The following is a 19,350-nucleotide window of genomic DNA, read 5'->3' as shown; positions in this document are numbered from 1 at the left end:
CCGGCTGTGGAGTTTGGAGAGCCGCCGCGGAGGCGTCGCTCCCGTTGAAGAGCGGGCGAGAAGAACGAAAAGAGTTGCAAAAAGGGGGACCTCTGAGGAGGTTTTCTAGGCCTGACCCCCCCCCCCCCGCTCGAGAGCGAGAGTGCTTACACCGAAGAGAAAAGGAAGGAAGGAGGCGCGGGAGGTTTTTCGAATTTGGGACTTTGTTTTGTCGACGGTTGGATACAAGGGGTAGAAATGAGGAATTTAAAGAAGTATTCCTGTGTAAACGAATGGAGCCAGACGATGTACTGTTCATCAAGTACATGTTGTCTGTAAAGAGAAAACAAATAATACATATGCATAGATAAATAGATAGATAGGTAGGCAGGCAGTAGAATGATATAGAAAGATGGATGGATGGAAAGGAAGAGAAAGAAAGAAAGGAGATGATAGATTGATATATGATAGAAAAAATGATAGATAGATAGATAGATAGATAGATAGATAGATAGATAGATAGAAAGATTGATATATGATAGGATGGATGGATAGATAGATGTTAGAAAGATAGAGATGATAGATGGTTGGATGGGTAGGTAGGTAGGTAGATTTATAGATAGATAGATAGATAGATAGATAGATAGATAGATAGATAGATAGATGGATAGATGGATAGTAGACAGACAGACAGATAGATATAGATGCATATATTGACCAATCAATATATCCCTACAATTTATATTGATAGGTTCCTAGTATGATTTGATTGCTTATTTGTACCTGAACTATCATTAAGTGTTATGATTCTCGACATGTATATTTCCTTTTATGTACGCTGAGAGCATGTGCACCAAGACAAATTCCTTGGGTGTCCAATCACACGTAGCCAATAAAGAATTCTATTCTATTGTCCTATCTTCCATTATTCTATTCTATTGTATTCTCAATTATTATTCTAGTCTATTCTCTTCTATTCCATCCCATTCCATTCTTTCTTATTCTATTCTATTCCTATTTTTCATTATTCTATTCTAATTCTATTCTACTCTGCTCTATTCTATTCTAAATTCTTTATTCTATATTCTCCTATGCTATGCTGTTCTATTTTAATTTCTACATTCTATTCTAAATTATTCCATTCTATCACATCCATCCATCCACCGATCTAAAAACACTAAGGTGCTTTTTTTGGGAGGCAATTGGAGTGTCTTGTGGGTTTTTTCCCCCTTTTGATGATGTTTTATTTCCCATCCAAGAAGCCTCTTCTGTTATGACAAGATAGTGGGGGATGGAAGGGTTTATATTCCTTTCAGAGGGCTGATCATTGGCATCCTTGAAGCACCTGGAGGTTTTTCTTTGTCCTCGAGGTCACCTGAGTGAGTGGTGCTCCTGGTTTCTGTAGTCTGCAATTCCCTGCCGCCCCCCTGGAAATTCATTCCTACCCCCCATGCCGTTCCAAAGGGTGTTCATCCCAAATTGTATGGCTTAAAAAAAGTCTGCAGAGAGTCTCACTTGGAGGGTTTTTCTTCAAGGACCCTGTAAAAGGATGCCAATGACATAGAAACATAGGAGATTGACGGCAGAAAATGACCTCACGTTCCATCTAGTCTGCCCTCACACTATTTTATCTTAGGGTGCATCTATGTTTATCCCAGGCATGTTTAAATTCAGTTACTGTGGATTTACCAACCATGTCTGCTAGAAATGTGTTCCAAGCATCTACTACACTTTCAGCCAAATAATATTTTCTCACGTTGCTTCTGATCTTTCCCCCAACTCACCTCAGATTGTGCCCCCTTGTTCTTTTCTTCACTTTCCTATTAGAAACACTTCCCTCCTGAACCTTATTGAACCCTTTCACATATTTAACTTTTGGTCGTGTCCCCCCTTTTCCTTCTGTCCTCCAGATTATACAGAATGAGATCATGAAGTCTTTCCTGATAAGTTTTATGCTTCAGACCTTCCACCATTTTTGTAACCCATCTTTGGATCCGTTCAATTTGATCCATCTCTTTTTGTAGGTGAGGTCTCCGGAACTGAACACAGTACAGTGGTATCTCTACTTACGAGCTTAATTCGTTCTGTGACCAAGTTCTTAAGTAGAAAAGTTTGTAAGAAGAAGCATTTTTTCCCATATGAATCAATGTAAAAGCAAACAATACATGCGATTGGGAAAACCACAGGGATGGTGGAGGCCCTTTTTCCTCCCAGGAGATTCCTAGAGAGACCCCACGGAGGCTTCTCCCCGCCTCTTCCAGTTACAGTTTCCTCCCAGGGGATTTCTAGAGAGACCCCACGGAGGCTTCTCCACGCCTTTTCCGGTTAGAGTTTCCTCCCAGGGGATTCCTAGAGAGGCCCCAGGGAGGCTTCTCCCCACCTCTTCCGGTTACAGTTTCCTCCCAGGAGATTCCTAGAGAGGCCCCACGGAGGCTTCTCCCTGCCTCTTCCCAGTTACAGTTTCCTCCCAGGAGATTCCTAGAGAGGCCCCACGGAGGCTTCTCCCTGCCTCTTCCAGTTACAATTTCCTCCCAGGAGATTCCTAGAGAGGCCCCACGGAGGCTCCTCCCTTCCTCTTCCGGTTACAGTTTTGGAGACTCGGATTTGCAAGGAGAAAATGGTTCTTGAGAAGAGGCAAAAAAATCTTGAACACCCGGTTCTTATCTAGAAAAGTTTGTAAGTAGAGGCATTCGTATGTAGCAGTACCACTGTATTCCAAGTGTGGTCTCACTAGCGCTCTATACAGCGGGATCACAATCTCTCTCTTGTTATACCTCTAGCTATGCAGCCAAACATTCGACTAGCTTTCCCTACCCATTTTGAGACTGTCAGAAATCACGACCCCTAAATTCTTCTCTTCTGACTTAAGCCACGATAGGCCCCGGTTTTGTGGTGCCTCCTCCAGCCAGATGACATTTGCCCGGATGACATTTGCAATGTTGGGTGTCGTGGGAAAGCAGGATTCCCCCCCCCCCTGCACGGGCTTGTAAGGATGCACCGCCCCCCTCCTCCCTCCCACCAAGGAGTTTTATCCCAGCGGATCACTCCCCAAATCTCCCCAAAAGTGTTTTGAACCAAGTTGCTATGGCCTAGAGGGGAATCTCTCACCTTCCCAATGAGGGGGTCGCGAGTTCGGTCCTAGGTAGAGCCATGGTAGCGCAGTGGTTAGAGCGCAGTGGTTAGAGCACAGTACTGCAGGCTACTTCTGCTGATAACCGGCTGCCAGCAGTTTGGCAGATCGAATCCCACTGGGCTCAAGGTTGATTCAGCCTCCCATCCTTCCAAGGTGGGTAAAATGAGGACCCAAATTGTTAGGGGCAATGTTTTTGACTCTGTAAACTTAGAGAGGGCTGTAAAAGCACTGTGAACTCTAAGGGTGATTGTTATTTTTCCTTCCTTCCTTCCTTCCTTCCTTCCTTCCTTCCTTCCTTCCTTCCTTCCTTCCTTCCTTCCTTCCTTCCTTCCCTCCCTCCCTCCCTCCCTCCGATTAGAATGAAGGCTGATTCTGTTGACTGCTGAGAGTTCGATTCTGACCAATTCGAGGTTGACTCAGCCTTCCATCCCGGTGGATAAAATGAGGACCCAGATTGTTTGGGGGCAATATATACTGCTCAAAAAAAAAGGGGGGGGGAAATAACTCAAATAACACATTGTAGATCTGAATGAATGTAATATTCTCATTCAGTATCTCATTTGCACAACTATTCAATTTGCATGTGAAATTGATTGTCAATCAGTGTTGCTTCCTATGTGGACAGTTTGGTTTCACAGAAGTTTGATTTATATATTTATTTATATATGTATTTATATTGTTTAAGTGATCCATTTATTTATTTATTTATTTTTAGCAGTGTATTTCTGACTCTGTAAAACATCTGTAAAAGCACCGTGAAGCAGTATATAAGTCTAAAATGCTAATGCTTTTGCTATCTTGCTTGGGCAGGAGGTTGGACTAGATGACCTTTGAGGTCCTTTCCAACTCTGTTAAAATCCTGTGGCATCCCAGCCTGGGCGTGTGCATCTCGTCAGATTTCGTGCCAACTTGTGTGTGCACACACACAATAAAAAGAAAGCAGCAATAAAAACAAATCAAATGCAATGCAATTTTTGCAGGTTTTTTTAAAAAAACCTGGCCTTCTTCCTTTCCTATTTACTCGGGAGCCTGCCCCCCCCCCCCCAAAAAAAAATGGGTTTGTGAGCGACAGCCGCCTCCTCCTCCTATGCGGCCACTGACATCACGGGGACGCGTTAGTCTCCCCTCCCCCCCAAAAGCCGGCCACCCGGTTGCGAAATTGCGGAGCGGGCGGCGACTTGACACACACAGACAGGCAAGCCAGCGAGCCATTTGTCCCAACCTCCCGTCTATTATTGCTGTGTAAACGGAGCGGGGGGGGCAGAGAAAAGAGACACACAGAGAAAGGGGGGGGGGAAGCAAAAGTGATTTGTCTGCGAGAGGAAAAAGCGCCGGGTTTTGTTTTGTTTTTTGCAACGGTGCAAAGGAGAGAAATTGCCTCCCCATATCTACCCCCCAACCCCGGAACCGCCGAGCTGGGGGGGCCAAGCCGGATCGGATTTTTTTAAATATAATTTTTTAACCCCGGGCTTTTAACTTTTTTTTTTTTTTTGCAAACCCTCCCCCCCTCCAAGCCATCAATCTGGAGAACAAAGTGGCTGAGCAGGGAGGCCACCTTTGCTGCTTAGCCCTGGAGGATCCCGCTGGGTGAGTCTTTTTTTGCAGACAATGCGAGGGGGGGGGGTGTTGATTAATGCAGAGGATTGATCAATGCACAGGAGGGTTGATCAATGCAAAGTGGGGGTTGATCAATGCAGAAGGGGTAAATCAATGGAAAAGGGGGGGGGTGATCAATGCAGGGCATTGATAAATGCAAAGGTGGGGGTTGACCAATGCAGAAGGGGGCTGATCAATGCAGACGGGGGGATTGATCAATGCAGAAGGGGGGGATTGATCAATGCAGACGGGGGTTGATCAATGCAGACGGGGGGGTTGATCAATGCAGGGGGCTGATCAATGCAGACGGGGGGGTTGATCAATGCAGAAGGGGGGTTGATCAATGCAGGGGGGCTGATCAATGCAAAGGGGGGTTGATCAATGCAGGGGGGCTGATCAATGCAAAGGGGGGTTAATCAATGCAAGGCGGGGGTGTTGAACAGGCAACACCTTCTGTCCAGTCTGCTGGAGGGGGGGGGTATTCCTAGGAGGGTCTGGCGTGAATGAGCAATGCACAAGCCCCTTTGCAAGAAAGCGGATGTATTGCAGACTGAGGGCAGACACACACACACACACGAACTGAACGCACAGAGCCTCCTTCCACTGGGAGTGTGTTTGTGCAATCAAGGTCGGACCCTCCAGGGGTGGGGAGCTTGTTTCCCCCCACCCCCACATGATCTGGGGCTTGCAAAAAAAAAAAGCTTCCCCCCCTTTAAAAGGGTTGCAAAAGCTCCTAAGGGAAAAGGAGCCAAAAAGCGCCTTCTGCAGCCATCCATCACTGGGAAGAAGTGGGGGGGGGGGGGGGGTTGGGGGTTGGAGGAAAAGCACCGCAGTGGATGGGGAGGGGGGTTATTTAAGGTGAGCGCTTGGCAGCCAGACTGAACGCAGAGGCCCGGCTGCCTGCACATACTCTCCCACCCATCCCACCCCAAAAAACCAGCGCCATGCACCTTGCTGATGGTGCAAATTGTGTGACAGAGTACAGATGGACTGGGAGAGAGAGAGAGAGCGTGCAAATGTCATCCTTAGGAGGGGGGGTTGCAAAGAGGCAGGGTGGGTAATACCCATCCACTCCTCGTCTGTCCCCCCCTGTCCCCCCCATGGAAGAAATTTTGTGTTAGCCAAAAAGCATCCCATTGTTATAGGCAGATTCCCAGTAAGGCTTAGGCTAGCTGATGAGAGCTAAATAGCTTGAAATAGATCTATACTAGAATGGAATGGAATAGAATAGAATAGAATTCTTTATTGGCCAAGGGCGTGATTGGACACACAAGGAATTTGTCTTGGTGCATATGCTCTCAATGTACATTTTTAAAAGATACATTTGTCAAGTCTCCCTTCATTTGCATTATCAGGAAAAATATATTTTGTGTGTGCATGTGTTTTTCTGTCTAATCAGGTTCAAAACCCAGCAAGGACATGGCTGGCTGACGAGAGCTATATAGCTTGAAATAGATCTATACTAGTCTCCCTTCCTTTGCATTATCAGCAAAAATATGCTACGGTACACATACTATATTTATGAGTGTGTGTATTGCGATAAGGCTGCTTAGAGCTCTTGAAAGGAGGAGGGGTTTGTGCCCCCTCCTCCCCTTAAATCTTTGGGCATGGAGGGGTTTGTTTCTCCCCTCCCCACCCCTCCGACACACAATCATCCAATTCCAGTGGCCAAAAAAAAGAGGGCGAAAGGAGACGCCAAAAATGTGACTTTTTTAAAATACCAGCTTGAATTGGGGAGGGGGGAGATTGTTGTTACATCCATGAGTTTTTGGTAGGCAAAGCTAGGAAGCAGAGAGAGAGAGAGAGAGAGAGGGAGGGGATGGAAAGAAGTGTTTGCAAATAAATAATGGCGCTTTATGGATTTGGGGTTTGACCTGGATTTTTTATAGCTGCAGCTGCTGGCAGGAAGCTTGGCTAATATCCTGGGTCTCTTTTTTGAGCTGGTCTTTTTGAAAGCAGGGGGTCTCCAACCTTGGCAACTTTAAGCCTGGTAGGGGAGGGGGCTTCAACTCCTAGACAGACAGCTTGCTTTTTGTCTGCTTCCCCCCCCCCAAAAAAAAATTGTTTCAGAAATCGTTTCTTGCTAGGCCTTCAACCCTGACTTTTTTTTCCCATGCAAAGGAGAGAAATTTGGCATAGATCAGAATCTCGACATTCCCAACAAATCGATGTAAAGGAGACATCTTGTGACATCCCTGTTTGGGTCTCTGCATGGCTTCAGGACCAGAGGAGGGTTTCCGTTGGGCACCTGAATGAGTTGCTGTTCACTCATCCAAATGCCTTTTCCCAGAGCGGGTGTCAAGCTGGTACAGAAGTTGGTGACGAATTAACGGCTTGCCACACTTATCTATAGAAGGCCTGATGTTGATGGGAACTTGGGAGGAGGGATTTTCATGATGCAGCCACAAAGCATTATTTTGAGTGGTTCAAGGCCATCCTATGCCCACCCACCTGGGCGGAAGCGGAAGGAGGATCTTCCGCTGGCACAATCTGAGTGGGCAACGTGAAATGGTTTGTGGGTGAGGTGAGGTGGGGACAAAGGATGTGAACTTTCAGCTGGGTGGGAAACTCAAATTCAGGTTTCCCAGGGTAGGTGCCAGGATGGCTCCAGTAATCAATTGGAACTTTGAGGAGCACTTTGACATGGACATTAGCTTGGATGCTACCTGGAACCTTGACAGCGTCCCCCCCCCCCTCCAAGTAATGCAGGGAAATGTCTTTGAAGAATTTGCTGATGGAGCATTCGGAGATATCCTAGCTCTCAGCTAAGCTTTTCTGTCTGGCGTTTAAATTATAAAATATTAAAATATATCAAGCACTAATGGCAGGACAAAAATGTTAAGTGGAATGCTTCATCTCTGGACATCCACCTTGGTTCTGAAGTTGTGATCTGGACAACTGGGAATACTTTTGGGGGTCTTCTAATAATATCAGTCCTTGGAGAGGGGCAGCATATAAATCCGATAGACAGATAGATAGAGAGAGAGAGAGAAGAGATAGATAGGAAGGAAGGAAGGAAGGAAGGAAGGAAAAATAATCACCCTTAGTTATATACCGCTTTATAGCTCTCTTCTAAGTTTACAGAATCAGCTGCCCCTAGTCTGCGGAGAGGGGCGGCATACAAATTTAATAATAATAATAAATAATAATAATATTGCCTCCAACAATCTGGGTCCACATTTAACCCACCTTGGACGGATGGAAGGCTGAGTCAGCCTTGAGCCGGTGGTGAGATTTGAACTGCTGAACTACAGCTAGCAGTTAGCTGTTAGCTGAAGTAGCCTGCAGTGCTGCACTCTAACCACTGCGCCACCCCGGCTTTTCTAAGTGGTTTCCATGTGGTTAGACCAGTGGTGGGGAACCTTTTTGGCACCCAGTGCACAAACCAGAACGCCTGTCCATGTGCGTTCATGCGCATGCGCCGGAGCTCCAGAAACCCGAAGACCAGCTAGTGATGCCACTTCTAGCACACGTGCCATAGATTCACCATCATGGGGTTAGACTGATTTTGTAGTAGCCAGATACCCGTGCTTCACTACGAAACTGCGATTGGGCTTGATAAATTGACAGTTAAAGCTTGAAAATGAATGAGTAGTTATGATCAGGCTTGATACATTAACACTTAGAGCTTGAAAATGAATGTAGAATGTGTAAATCCTTAGCATCAAAACTGTTAGTATAAGACAACTGGCAGTTGGAACAGAGTTTTTTCAGGTGGGGAGGGGGAGTAGAGTGACTTAACTCCCAGCCCACAGGACAGATGAGTCACACACTGGCCCTGCCCATGCCCGATTAAGCGAAGTTGTAGCATCGTGTTAATATAAGACAACTCACAGTTGAAACAGAGTTATTTTCAGGTGGGGAGGAGGAGTAGAATGTCTTAACTCTTTAGCATCAGAGTGTGTTAATATAATACTGTATAAGAAATACTAGTGATCTGATGGTCATTTCAAAAAGTCCTTTCTTAGCAAGCAAAAGCCAAGAGGAACATATGTGCCAACTTTCAAGTTTGTAGGCTTTATGGTTCTGGAGATTTCACGATGACTAAGTGGTATTTGGCTTTTATATATACTGTATATAGATTTATTCACCAATTCCCTATTGCTCGGACTGTCTTCTATTTATTTTCGTGCAAAGTTTACTTCAAGTCTATGACTTCAATCAGAATCTATCGGGTCCAACAGAGTTCCTGCTTTACAATAGAAGTGGTATGCGGTGAGCGCCGAAAAACATATGGAGACCAAGAGTTATTGTTGTTGTTGTTGTTGTTGTTGTTATTATTATTATTATTATTATTATTATTATTATTATTATTATTATTATTACTACAGTGATACTTCTACTTACGAACTTAATTCCTTCCATGACCAGGTTCTTAAGTAGAAAGGTTTGTAAGAAGAAGCTATTTTTCCCATAGGAATCAAAGTAAAAGCAAATAATGTGCAATTGGGGAAACCACAGGGAGGGTAGAAGCCCTGTTTCCTCCCAGGAGTTTCCTAGAGAGGCCCCACAGAGGCTTCTCCCTGCCTTTTCCGGCCCTGTTTCCTCCCAGGAGTTTCCTAGAGAGGCCCCATGGAGGCTTCTCTCTGCCTTTTCTGGTTACAGTTTCGGAGGCTTCGGTTTGTAAGTAGAAAATGGTTCTTAAGAGGCAAAAAAATCTTGAACACCTGGTCCTTATCTAGAAAAGTTCGTAAGTAGAGGCGTTTGTAGGTAGATGTACCACTGTACTTTGGTATAATGCAGAATATTGGGGAAGGGGCGCCTGGTTAAATTCTAGCTCCGAGGACCCATGCAATCTCTGGCCCACGTGGTTGTGAGGCTGGCTTTGTAGCCCTTTGTAGATGTCAGATGGAACTTTTTCAGCTGTTTTTGGAAGACCAGATTAATCCTGTTCTTTGCGTCATGTTCTTTTTCACAACCGGAGCTATTTTTAGGGGAGCTGGAGTGCTACAAAGGAAAGGAAGAGGGAGTCGGAAAAGGAGGAGGAGGAGTGTGGGAATCATAGACACAGAGACGTGATTTCTTGAGCAAAGCTTCTTGGTAATTGATTTCTAAGTAGAAATCTTTCTGAGCTGAGCAGCTCCCGTGTTCAGAAGTTCTGTCTTTCTTGGACTTGCATTAATTTTTTTATAGCAAATTTCTTGTGTATACAAGTACAAAAGATTAACTTGACTAACTTTAGTAACAATGCTAAATGGTTAATGTATTACAGACAAATCATATCAAGATACAGTGGTACCACTACTTATGAATTTAATTCATTCGGTGATCAGGTTTTTAAGTAGAAACATTTGTAAGAAGAAGCAATTTTCCCATAGGAATCAAGGTAAAAGCAAATAATGTGTGCGATTGGGGAAACCACAGGGAGGGTGAAGGCCCTGTTTCCTAGAGAGGCCTGGTAGTTTAGACATTCGACTCCATGGTAGGGAATTCAGTTTCGTAGTGAAGCACGGGTATCCAGCTACTTCAAAGAAAAGAAAAGGGACTTTAATGTTATATGTGGATGAGACGGTGGTATTTAAGGATAGGTAGTCCTTGACTTAATGAACATAATTTTGGCCGGGTTGCTAAAGAAGGTGTTTGTTAAGTGACTCACGTCTGATTTTATCACCCTTTTCTTGGCCACTCTTCTTAAGCGAACGACTGCAGTTGTTAAGTGAATCATGCGGTCGTTAAGTGAATCTGGCTTCCCCTATTGATATGGTATGTTAGAAGCTGGTTGGGAAGGTTCCAGATGGTGATCACATGACCCTGGGATGGTGCAACCGTCGTAAGTATATACAGTGACATTTCAATCATGTCTATAGATCTAATCAATAATTAAATAAATAAATAAATAAATCATGTGACCATGGGAATGCAGTAATAGTTGTAAGGGTGACTTACCAGGGTAAGTCCCTTTTTCAAGTGCTGTCGTAACCGGGAGCAGTCACAAAATGAATGGTTATAAGCCGAGGGTTACCTGTATGGTAAAGAAATCAGTTCAGCACCTTGGAGAGCTCCCAAAGAACACAGAGATGTTGCTCTCCTGAAACCCTGAATGGATGCTTCTACAATGGTACCTCTACTTATGAACTTAATTCGTTCCGTGACCTGTTTCCTCCCAGGAGATTCCTAGAGAGGCCCCACAGAGGCTTCTCCCTGCCTTTTCCGGTTACAGTTTCGGAGGCTCAGCTTTGTAAATGGAAAATGGTTCTTGAAAAGAGGCAAAAAAATCTGGAACACCCGGTTCTTAAGTTCATAAGTAGAGGCGTTTGTAAATAGAGGTTCCACTGTATCCCCATTTTTAACCTGTGTTGTTACCTCCTGGCATCGTTGTATGGGGCCCAGATGATTCTTGCTTGAGATCCCGAGGTTCCCCGATGAGATCTTGGGGGCGGGCCTCCTTAGAATGAATCCTAGGAGAAAGATGCTTGACAAAGGCTCTTCTCCTAACTTAACATTCATGCGGATCGTGCCAGGCCATGGGAGACCTGATGACTGCGTCCTTGCACCCCAACAAAGCTGAGAGGATGAGGAGGGGTTGCAATCTTGCTTCCTCCACCCTCCAGAAATAATTCTACCTCGAGTTTTCTCCCAGTCCTTCGCAAGCCTTCATTACCCAGTTGGCTGTTTAGCCTCCCCCGCGATCTCGAAGGCTGCCGACACATTTCCGCAATTCATTGACAGTTGCGTAGGTGGCTCTCTGGAGTCGTTTCCCCTCCGTCAGGCGCTCTCCCTCCCTTCTCCTTCCAGATGGGAATCCCTACTCCACCCCTCCCTCGCAGGAAGCTGGCACCTCTGCTATTTTCTCTGCCAAGAGGCTTAAACCCTGCATTGTCTGGCATCCGTCCATCCATCAGAGGCAAGGAAGGGAGGCGGGGAATGGGTGACGGGCAGGTGCTGATTCTTCCATCCTCCCCACTAGGATGCAAAGACCTGCTCTTCAGAAAAGTCTTCTTTTTTTGTGTGTGTCAGAATAAGCCAAAAGACATTCCTCTTTCCCGATGGTTACCGTATTTTTCGGAGAATAAGACGCACCGTAGTATAAGACCCACTTTAGTTTTGGGGCAGGAAAAGAGGGAGAAGATATTCATCTGGTTAGCATCCTCAGTCTGGTCAGTTTCATGCTCAGGAAGCAAAATCTTGTGAGAGGGTGTGTGGGTGCAAGAGTTTGCCCCCCCCCAAAATCACCAAAATCTTGCCTGTCTTCTTGTGAGATTTTCTTCCTGCACATGTGTAGAAGCCAAATCTTGCTTCGATGTTGCACGCATCAGCACCAGTAGCGGAAGTAAGTTGCAACCCCCACCTGGCAGGTGGGCCTGGGTCTGCACTGTTAGCTTTCTCTGAAATTTATGCTTTTAAGTGATCTTCTTCACTTCCGTTAACAGAGTGTTATCATAGCAGAATTGTGCAACACAATGTATATTGGGCACATAAATACACTCCAGTATAAGCTTATGTGTTTTATTTCTTCTTCTTGATGGAACTTGTTTTATGTTTTCACAAATAACAATTTGACAGCAGAACTGTACTTCTCAAGTAATAACATTTATACACAGTCCTTGTACTTCATTTAGATCCTATCCTAATCCTAAATATTCTGTCTACGAACATTAAATATACATTGCTCAAAAAAATAAAGGGAACACTCAAAGAACACACCCTAGATCTGAATGAATGAAACATACAACTTCTGTACAAAGTTGTATGTGCTGACAGCATGTGAAATTGATTGTCCATCAGTGTTGCTTCCTAAGTGGACAGTTTGATTTTGAAGAAGTTTGATTTACTTGGAATTATATTGTGTCGTTTAAGTGTTCCCTTTATTTTTTTGAGCAATCTGTATCTATCTATCTATCTATCTATCTATCTATCTTCTATCATCTCTATATGTCTGTATGTATGTATGTATGTATGTATGTATCTATCTATCTATCTATCTATCTATCTATCTATCTATCTATCTATCTATGATCTATCATGTCTGTCTATCTATCTATCTATCTATCTCACGTCTATCTCTATCTATCTATCTATCTATCTATCTATGATCTATCAAGGTCTATTTCTATCTATCTATCTATCTATCTATCTATCTATATCATGTTTATCTCTATCTATCTGTCTGTATCATCTATCTATCATCTCTATATTGATCTATCTCTATCATCAATCTATCAGCTATCTATATCTACCTACCTACCTATCGATTGATCTGCCTGCCTGCTTGCCTGCCTGCCTGCCTGCCTGCCTGCCTGCCTGCCTGCCTGCCTGCCTGCCTGCCTGCCTGCCTGCCTATCTATCTATCTATCTATCTATCTATCTATCTATCTATCTATCTATCTATACCATCTAGATCAGTGGTTCTCAACCTGGGGGTCGGTACCCCTTTGGGAGTCGAATGACCATTTCACGGGGGTTGCCTGAGACCCTGGGAAAAGACAAATTTCTCCTGGTATTAGGAACTAAAGCTTCTATTCTGGCATCTTGGAACATATTTACAATCCGACCAATCAGGCGTTTACAGTGGGGGCATCTCTCTGACCTTCCTGCCAATCAGCTGAAAGCTCTGTTGGGAGAATTGGCGCTAGACCTATGGTTGGGGGTCACTACAACTCGAGGAACTGTATTAAGGGGTCGCGGCCTTAGAGAGGTTGAGAACCACTGATCTAGATAGTTTTATCATCTCTATCATTTATCATCTCTTTATCTCTATCTATCATCTATCACCTCTACGTATCATCTATAATCTCTATCTATACTGTTCAAAAAAATAAAGGGAACCCTCAAAGAACCCATCCTAGATCTGAATGAAGGAAATATTCTCATTGAATTCTTTGTTCTGTACAAAGTTGAATGTGCACAACAACATATGAAATTGATTGTCAATCCGTGTTGCTTCCTAAGTGGACAGTTTGATTTCACAGAAGTTTGATTTACTTGGAGTTATATTGTGTTGTTTTAAATGTTCCCTTTATTTATTTTTTTGAGTAGTACATACACTGCTCAAAAATATAAAGGGAACACTTTAACACTTTCCACTTTAATTTTGGTGTGTGACACTAAATCCAGGCGTCCATTGGTTAATAAATTCAACTTCCATTGATGATGTTTGTGTGATCTTGTTGTCAGCACATTCAACTTTGTACAGAACCAAGTATTCAATGAGAATATTTCATTCGTTCCGATCTAGGATGCGTTCTTTGAGTATTCCCTTTATTTTTTGAGCAGTGTATATATATATATATGCCCTCATGAACTCTAACATTAAGAGAATACATCTGCTTTCATGATGCAGATCTACCAACAACCAACATACAAACGAAAGTAATTCTCCCTTCCAACTGCCAAAACCGACTTCTGTATAGACCAGTATGCAAATTAGCTCTCATGTACCATTCTATTCCCCTTTTTCCAGGCTGCGTGTGAACATGCACTAGGCCTCTAAGGGCCTCCGCTACCCCCAAAACACTCCGTGCCCCACTGAACGATTTGTATGTCCATTGAGCAATTGCATTGGGGAAAGCCGAGGGTTGTGGGTCATTATGTATGTATGTATGTATGTATGTATGTATGTATTGGATTTGTATGCCACCCCTGTCCGAGGACTCGGGGATGGGTGGCTCACCACATATCAAAAAACCTAACAATACATCTGGAATCCAATTAATAGGACTAGAAAAACTTTGTAAAAATTCTAATACAATTTAAAAGAAACGTTCGTTACCATTCACTCCGCAGACACACTAAAACACTCGTTGGTCGGGGGGGGGGGGACATCTAATGGCCTCAGGCCTGGTGGCATAAATTGGTCTTTTATGGGAGGCAAGGAGGGTGGGGGGCAGTGCGAAGCTCCGGGGGAAGCCGATTCCAGAAGGCCGGGGCCCCCACAGAGAAGGCTCTTCCTCTGGGCCCCGCCAAGCGACATTGTCTGGTTGGTGGGACCCTGAGGAGGCCGACTCTGGGACCTGACCGGTCGCTGGCAGAAGGTGGTCTCTAGGTAAATGCTCTGAGGTAAATAATAATAATAATAACAACAACAACAATAACTCTGGCATAAGCCAGTGAAAATGGTCCCAGTGGTACTTGGCACACTGGGCACAGTGCCAAAGGATCTCAGTGGATATTTGAAAACCATCGGAATTGACAAAATCTCCATCTGTCAATTGCAAAAGGCCGCTTTACTGGGATCGGCAAACATAATTCGCCGCTACATCACATAGTCCTAGGTGCTTGGGAAGTGCCCGACTGGTGATGAAATACGAAATCCAGCATAGTGATCTCGTTTGCTGAGTTGTATTGACATAATAATAATAATAATAATAATAATAATAATAATAATAATAATAACAACAACAATATTATTATTAATTAGACTTGAATGCCGTTCCTCTCTGAAAACTCGGGAAATTATGTGAGACTCTTCATGGCATTCAACCCCTGATGGACTTAACTTTGATTCTTGGTTTCTTCAGAGAGGCCGAAAGGGCGTTGCCGCGAGCCAGGAGCGAGCCCCCGCCTGCCGCCATGGAGAACGGGATGCAGCTGCTCAACCGGGACGGCCACAGCATCTCCCACAACTCCAAGCGGCACTACCACGACGCCTTCGTCTGCATGAACCGCATGCGGCAACGGGGCCTCCTCTGCGACATCGTGTTGCACGTGGCCGCCAAGGAAATCAAGGCCCATAAGGTGGTGCTGGCCTCCTGCAGCCCCTACTTCCACGCCATGTTCACAAGCAAGTATCTGGGGAGGGGGGGCTGGGAGGGGGGGCGGTCAAATCCCAGCCTAGATCTAACTGAAATTTAGCATCAGATTCGCTTGGATGGGGACCACTGTTCTGTGCACGACCCTTAGAGCGAAACCAAATCAGACTCTTTTATTGATATAAGCACATGTAATGAAAAGCAGATTTTAAACAGCCAAGAAGAAGGGAGTATTTTTTGCTTTAGAGCTAAAGGTCAACAAAACTTGGCCTAGCCTTCATTCCTTAGGTAACAAAGTCCATTCATCATTTAAGCAGATGAATTTTGCTCACCGGAGTCCTGGCAACAATAATAATTAATAATAATTTATTAGATTTGTATGCCGCCTCTCTCCGAAGACTCGGAGCGGCTCACAACAACAATACACAATGTACAAATCTAATGTTAAAAGAACAATTTAAAACCCTTATTATAAAACAATCACACAACCAAACAGACCATACATAAAACCATAATAGCTAGGGGTATATCAGTTTCTCCATGCCTGGCGACATAGGTGGGTCTTCAGGAGCTTTTGAAAGGCAAGGAGGGTGGGGGCAGTCCTAATCTCTGGGGGGAGTTGATTCCAGAGGGCCGGGGCCGCTACAGAGAAGGCTTTTCCCCTGGGTACCGCCAGACGGCATTGTTTAGTCGATGGGACCCAGAGAAGGCCAACTCTGTGGGACCTGATCAGTCGCTGGGATTCGCGCGGCAGAAGACGGTCCTGAAGATCTTCTGGTCCGATGCCATGTAGGGCTTTGTAGATCATAACCAACACTTTGAATTGTGACCGGAAACTGATCGGCAGCCAGTGCAAGCCGCGGAGTGTTGATGAGACATGGGCATATCTAGGAAAGCCCATGATTGCTCTCATCCAGCAGAGAAATTAGTTTTCTTGTGGCCGAATAATGGTTTTAAAGCCTTGTTCAATCACACCCCGGCTCTCATATCTCTTCCCTTGAATTATGTTGAATTTACCAAGATCCTTTGCCTTTATACTGCCTGGAAGTGACATCACACCCCAAAGAAGCTAAGTCAATACACTAATACATTTTACTATGCAACTCCTCTTGCCTTCTGAGCAGTCTCCTCTAGCGAGAATCTATCCACTGATTTCCCACTCTCATGTCTTCCTCATCCTCTGGCTGAAACCACTCTCCCATCATCATAACAGCTCCCTCTAGTGGTTCCTCAGGTTCACTCAGGTCACTTTATGGCTCACTCTCTGCTTCATCTGGCAATCCCCTTGGCCCAGGGTATCCAGAGGGGCCTGGCTTATCCTTCTCTGAATCTGACATGACCTGAGCTGGACAAGGAGCACTCACAACAACCGCCAGAGTCCTTTGCCGTTCTACAACTACGCTTGCATTTATTTAATTGGTCACATGTACAGCCCATCTCTCCTCCGAGGACTGGGGCGGTGCAGTGGCTCAGTGGTTAAAACACAGGGCTTGTCGATTGGAAAGTTGGCCGCATGGGTTCAACACCCAAGCGCTACACGATGAAATGAGCGCCCGTCCTCATCTCAGCTCCTGCCAAAGTAGCAATTTGAAAGCGTGCAAATACGAGTAGATAAATGGGTACCACTCTGGTGGGAAAGTAACAGGTCTCCGCCATATTGTGGGCCACATGACCACAGAAATGTCTTTGGACAGGGCTGGCTCTGGGGCCTTGAAGAGTACCCCTAGAGCAGTGAAGGCCTGTTACTGGAATGTTCCAGTAGCGATTTTTGGAATTTGCACACAACGGGTGGGCGGGTGCCTATGACAGCATCAGAGGGTGTACCAGTAGCGCCAAAGATGGCAGGCCTTCCCTGCCCTAGAGTCAGCAACAACTTGTGGAGTAAAATCCACAATTCTTTGTGACTTTCGCCATGAGATTAGATGTCTCTGACCTTGCCAATTTTTTTTGTAAAGCCTGGGGTGGGTGTCGTGTTGATGAATGCTTTGGGTTCATTCTTGGACTCTGTGATTTTATGTTTCTTTTTTTGGGGGGGGGGGGTAATTTTTTTAAAAAAAATTCTTCTCCAATCACATGTACAGAAAAAAAACCCCATTAATTTTAAATTACTTTACAATATATCATTTTTGCAATTTCAGTATACATAGATTAACCAATGCCACCTCCTTACCATTTGACATCTGAACCAAAAAATAATTATTCCAATTCCTTATACAGTGGTACCTCGAGATACGAGTTTAATTCGTTCCGGACCTGGGCTCTTAAGTCGAGCAGCTCTTATCTCGAACGACTTTTCCCCATAGGAATTAATGTAAATAATTTTAATTGGTTCCAGCTCTCAAAAAACTCACAAAGTTAGTCTAAATTATGCAGAAAGACATGTTTTTAATGAAGAAATGTACATGTACATATAAATGAATAATGAAGTTTCTTTCACTTAACTTGTAAACTTTCTTAAACTTTTAAATTTACATATGTTCAACTTCTCTGCCACCCAATCCTGTAGGACAGAGGTCCCCAACCCTTTTTGCACCAGGGACCGGCTTTAAGCGATCAAGAGAGGAATGGGTGAATGAATGGATGGAGGGTGGGAAGGAAGGAAGGAAAGAGGGAAGGGACAGGAACAGAGGAAGGAAGCAAGGAAACTTATGAAAGGGGAGAGTAAGAGAGGAATGAGTGAAGGGAGGGAGGGAGGGAAGAAGGTGGGAAGGAGAAAGAAAAGAAGAAATAGAGGAAGGGAAGGTAAAAGAGAGAAAGAAAAAGAGCAAGAAAGAAAGAAAGGGGGAAGGGACAGGAACAGAGGAAGGAAGCAAGGAAACTTATGAAAGGGGAGAGTAAGAGAGGAATGAGTGAAAGGAGGGAGGGAGGGAAGAAGGTGGGAAGGAGAAAGAAAAGAAGAAATAGAGGAAGGGAAGGTAAAAGAGAGAAAGAAAAAGAGCAAGAAAGAAAGCTGCAAGCACCCCCCCGAGCCCCCCAGGCCGGCTGCAACCTTTTAAAACACGCGCGCCGCTTCGCAGCTGTCTCCTGAAGCCGAACGCGGAAGTTAGCGTTTGGCTTCAGGAGACAGCTCCTTGGCGCTTGTATCTCGAATTTGGGCTTGTAAGTAGAACAAAAATATCTCTCCCCTCCCAGCTCTTATCTCGAGTTGCTCTTAAGTAGAGCAGCTCTTATGTCGGGGTTCCACTGTATAATAAGAAATTTAAAAAAAAAACCAGTTAGCCAATATACATTTTAGGCTGTTAATATTCTTAATCACATCAAATTAATTAGATCATAATGTTTCAATTTTCTCAAAATCTCCTCCATATCAATTTTCATGTATGTTTTAAACCCTCTTCCATAATAAATGCCCTTTAGAATAAAATGTCCCTTAATGTCCTTTTTTTCCCCCCCTCTTGGATTTTATGTTTCTGTGAGATTGTTTTTTCATCGTTTTTAAGGTCCTGAGAGACTCCCTCCTTTCATTAAACTAGAGATATCCAATTCCCTGAAACCATTTTTTAAAATCTATTGGCACAGATGAGATGAGTGAGAGCCGTCAGACGCACGTCACGCTCCACGATATTGATCCACAGGCTCTGGAGCAGCTGGTCCAGTACGCCTACACTGCGGAGATCGTGGTGGGAGAAGGGAACGTCCAGGTAAACGTCCTAGGATCTATCCAGCAAAAAAACCAAACAGTTCTGGGCAATGAGCACTGTCGCTCCGGTCAGATCCCTTAGGGAAGAGAGACCCTCGACTCCCATTTGGTTGAACTGAAGAGTTCTTTCACTAAAAAGAGGTTGGCTATCTGTCTGTCTGTCTGTCTGTCTGTCTGTCTGTCTGTCTGTCTGTCTGTCTGTCTGTCTGTCTATCATCTATCTATCATCTATCTATCTATCTACCATCTTCTCTCTATCCCTATCATCTATCATATTTATCTATCTATCTATTCATCTCTTTTTATTGAGTTAT

At 44.4% G+C, this 19,350-nt stretch overlaps 1 protein-coding gene across 1 annotated transcript in view; it reads left to right on the top strand.

Moving 5' to 3' along the window:
* Positions 1–4,423: 4,423 nt before the first annotated feature.
* KLHL17 (kelch like family member 17) overlaps positions 4,424–19,350 on the top strand; it is a 30,917-nt gene continuing 15,990 nt past the window's right edge. Inside the window, exons 1-3 of the mRNA XM_070759231.1 lie at positions 4,424–4,699; positions 15,166–15,428; positions 18,916–19,037. Coding sequence (XP_070615332.1) covers positions 15,218–15,428; positions 18,916–19,037 — 333 coding nt within the window. The 5' untranslated portion in view covers positions 4,424–4,699; positions 15,166–15,217. The remainder of the gene's footprint in view (positions 4,700–15,165; positions 15,429–18,915; positions 19,038–19,350) is intronic.

The sequence above is a fragment of the Erythrolamprus reginae genome, chromosome 8 (genome assembly GCF_031021105.1).
Source record: "Erythrolamprus reginae isolate rEryReg1 chromosome 8, rEryReg1.hap1, whole genome shotgun sequence".
Taxonomy (NCBI): domain Eukaryota; kingdom Metazoa; phylum Chordata; class Lepidosauria; order Squamata; family Dipsadidae; genus Erythrolamprus; species Erythrolamprus reginae.
Note: the sequence above shows the minus strand (reverse complement) of the source record. Positions and strands in the feature narration are given on the sequence as shown.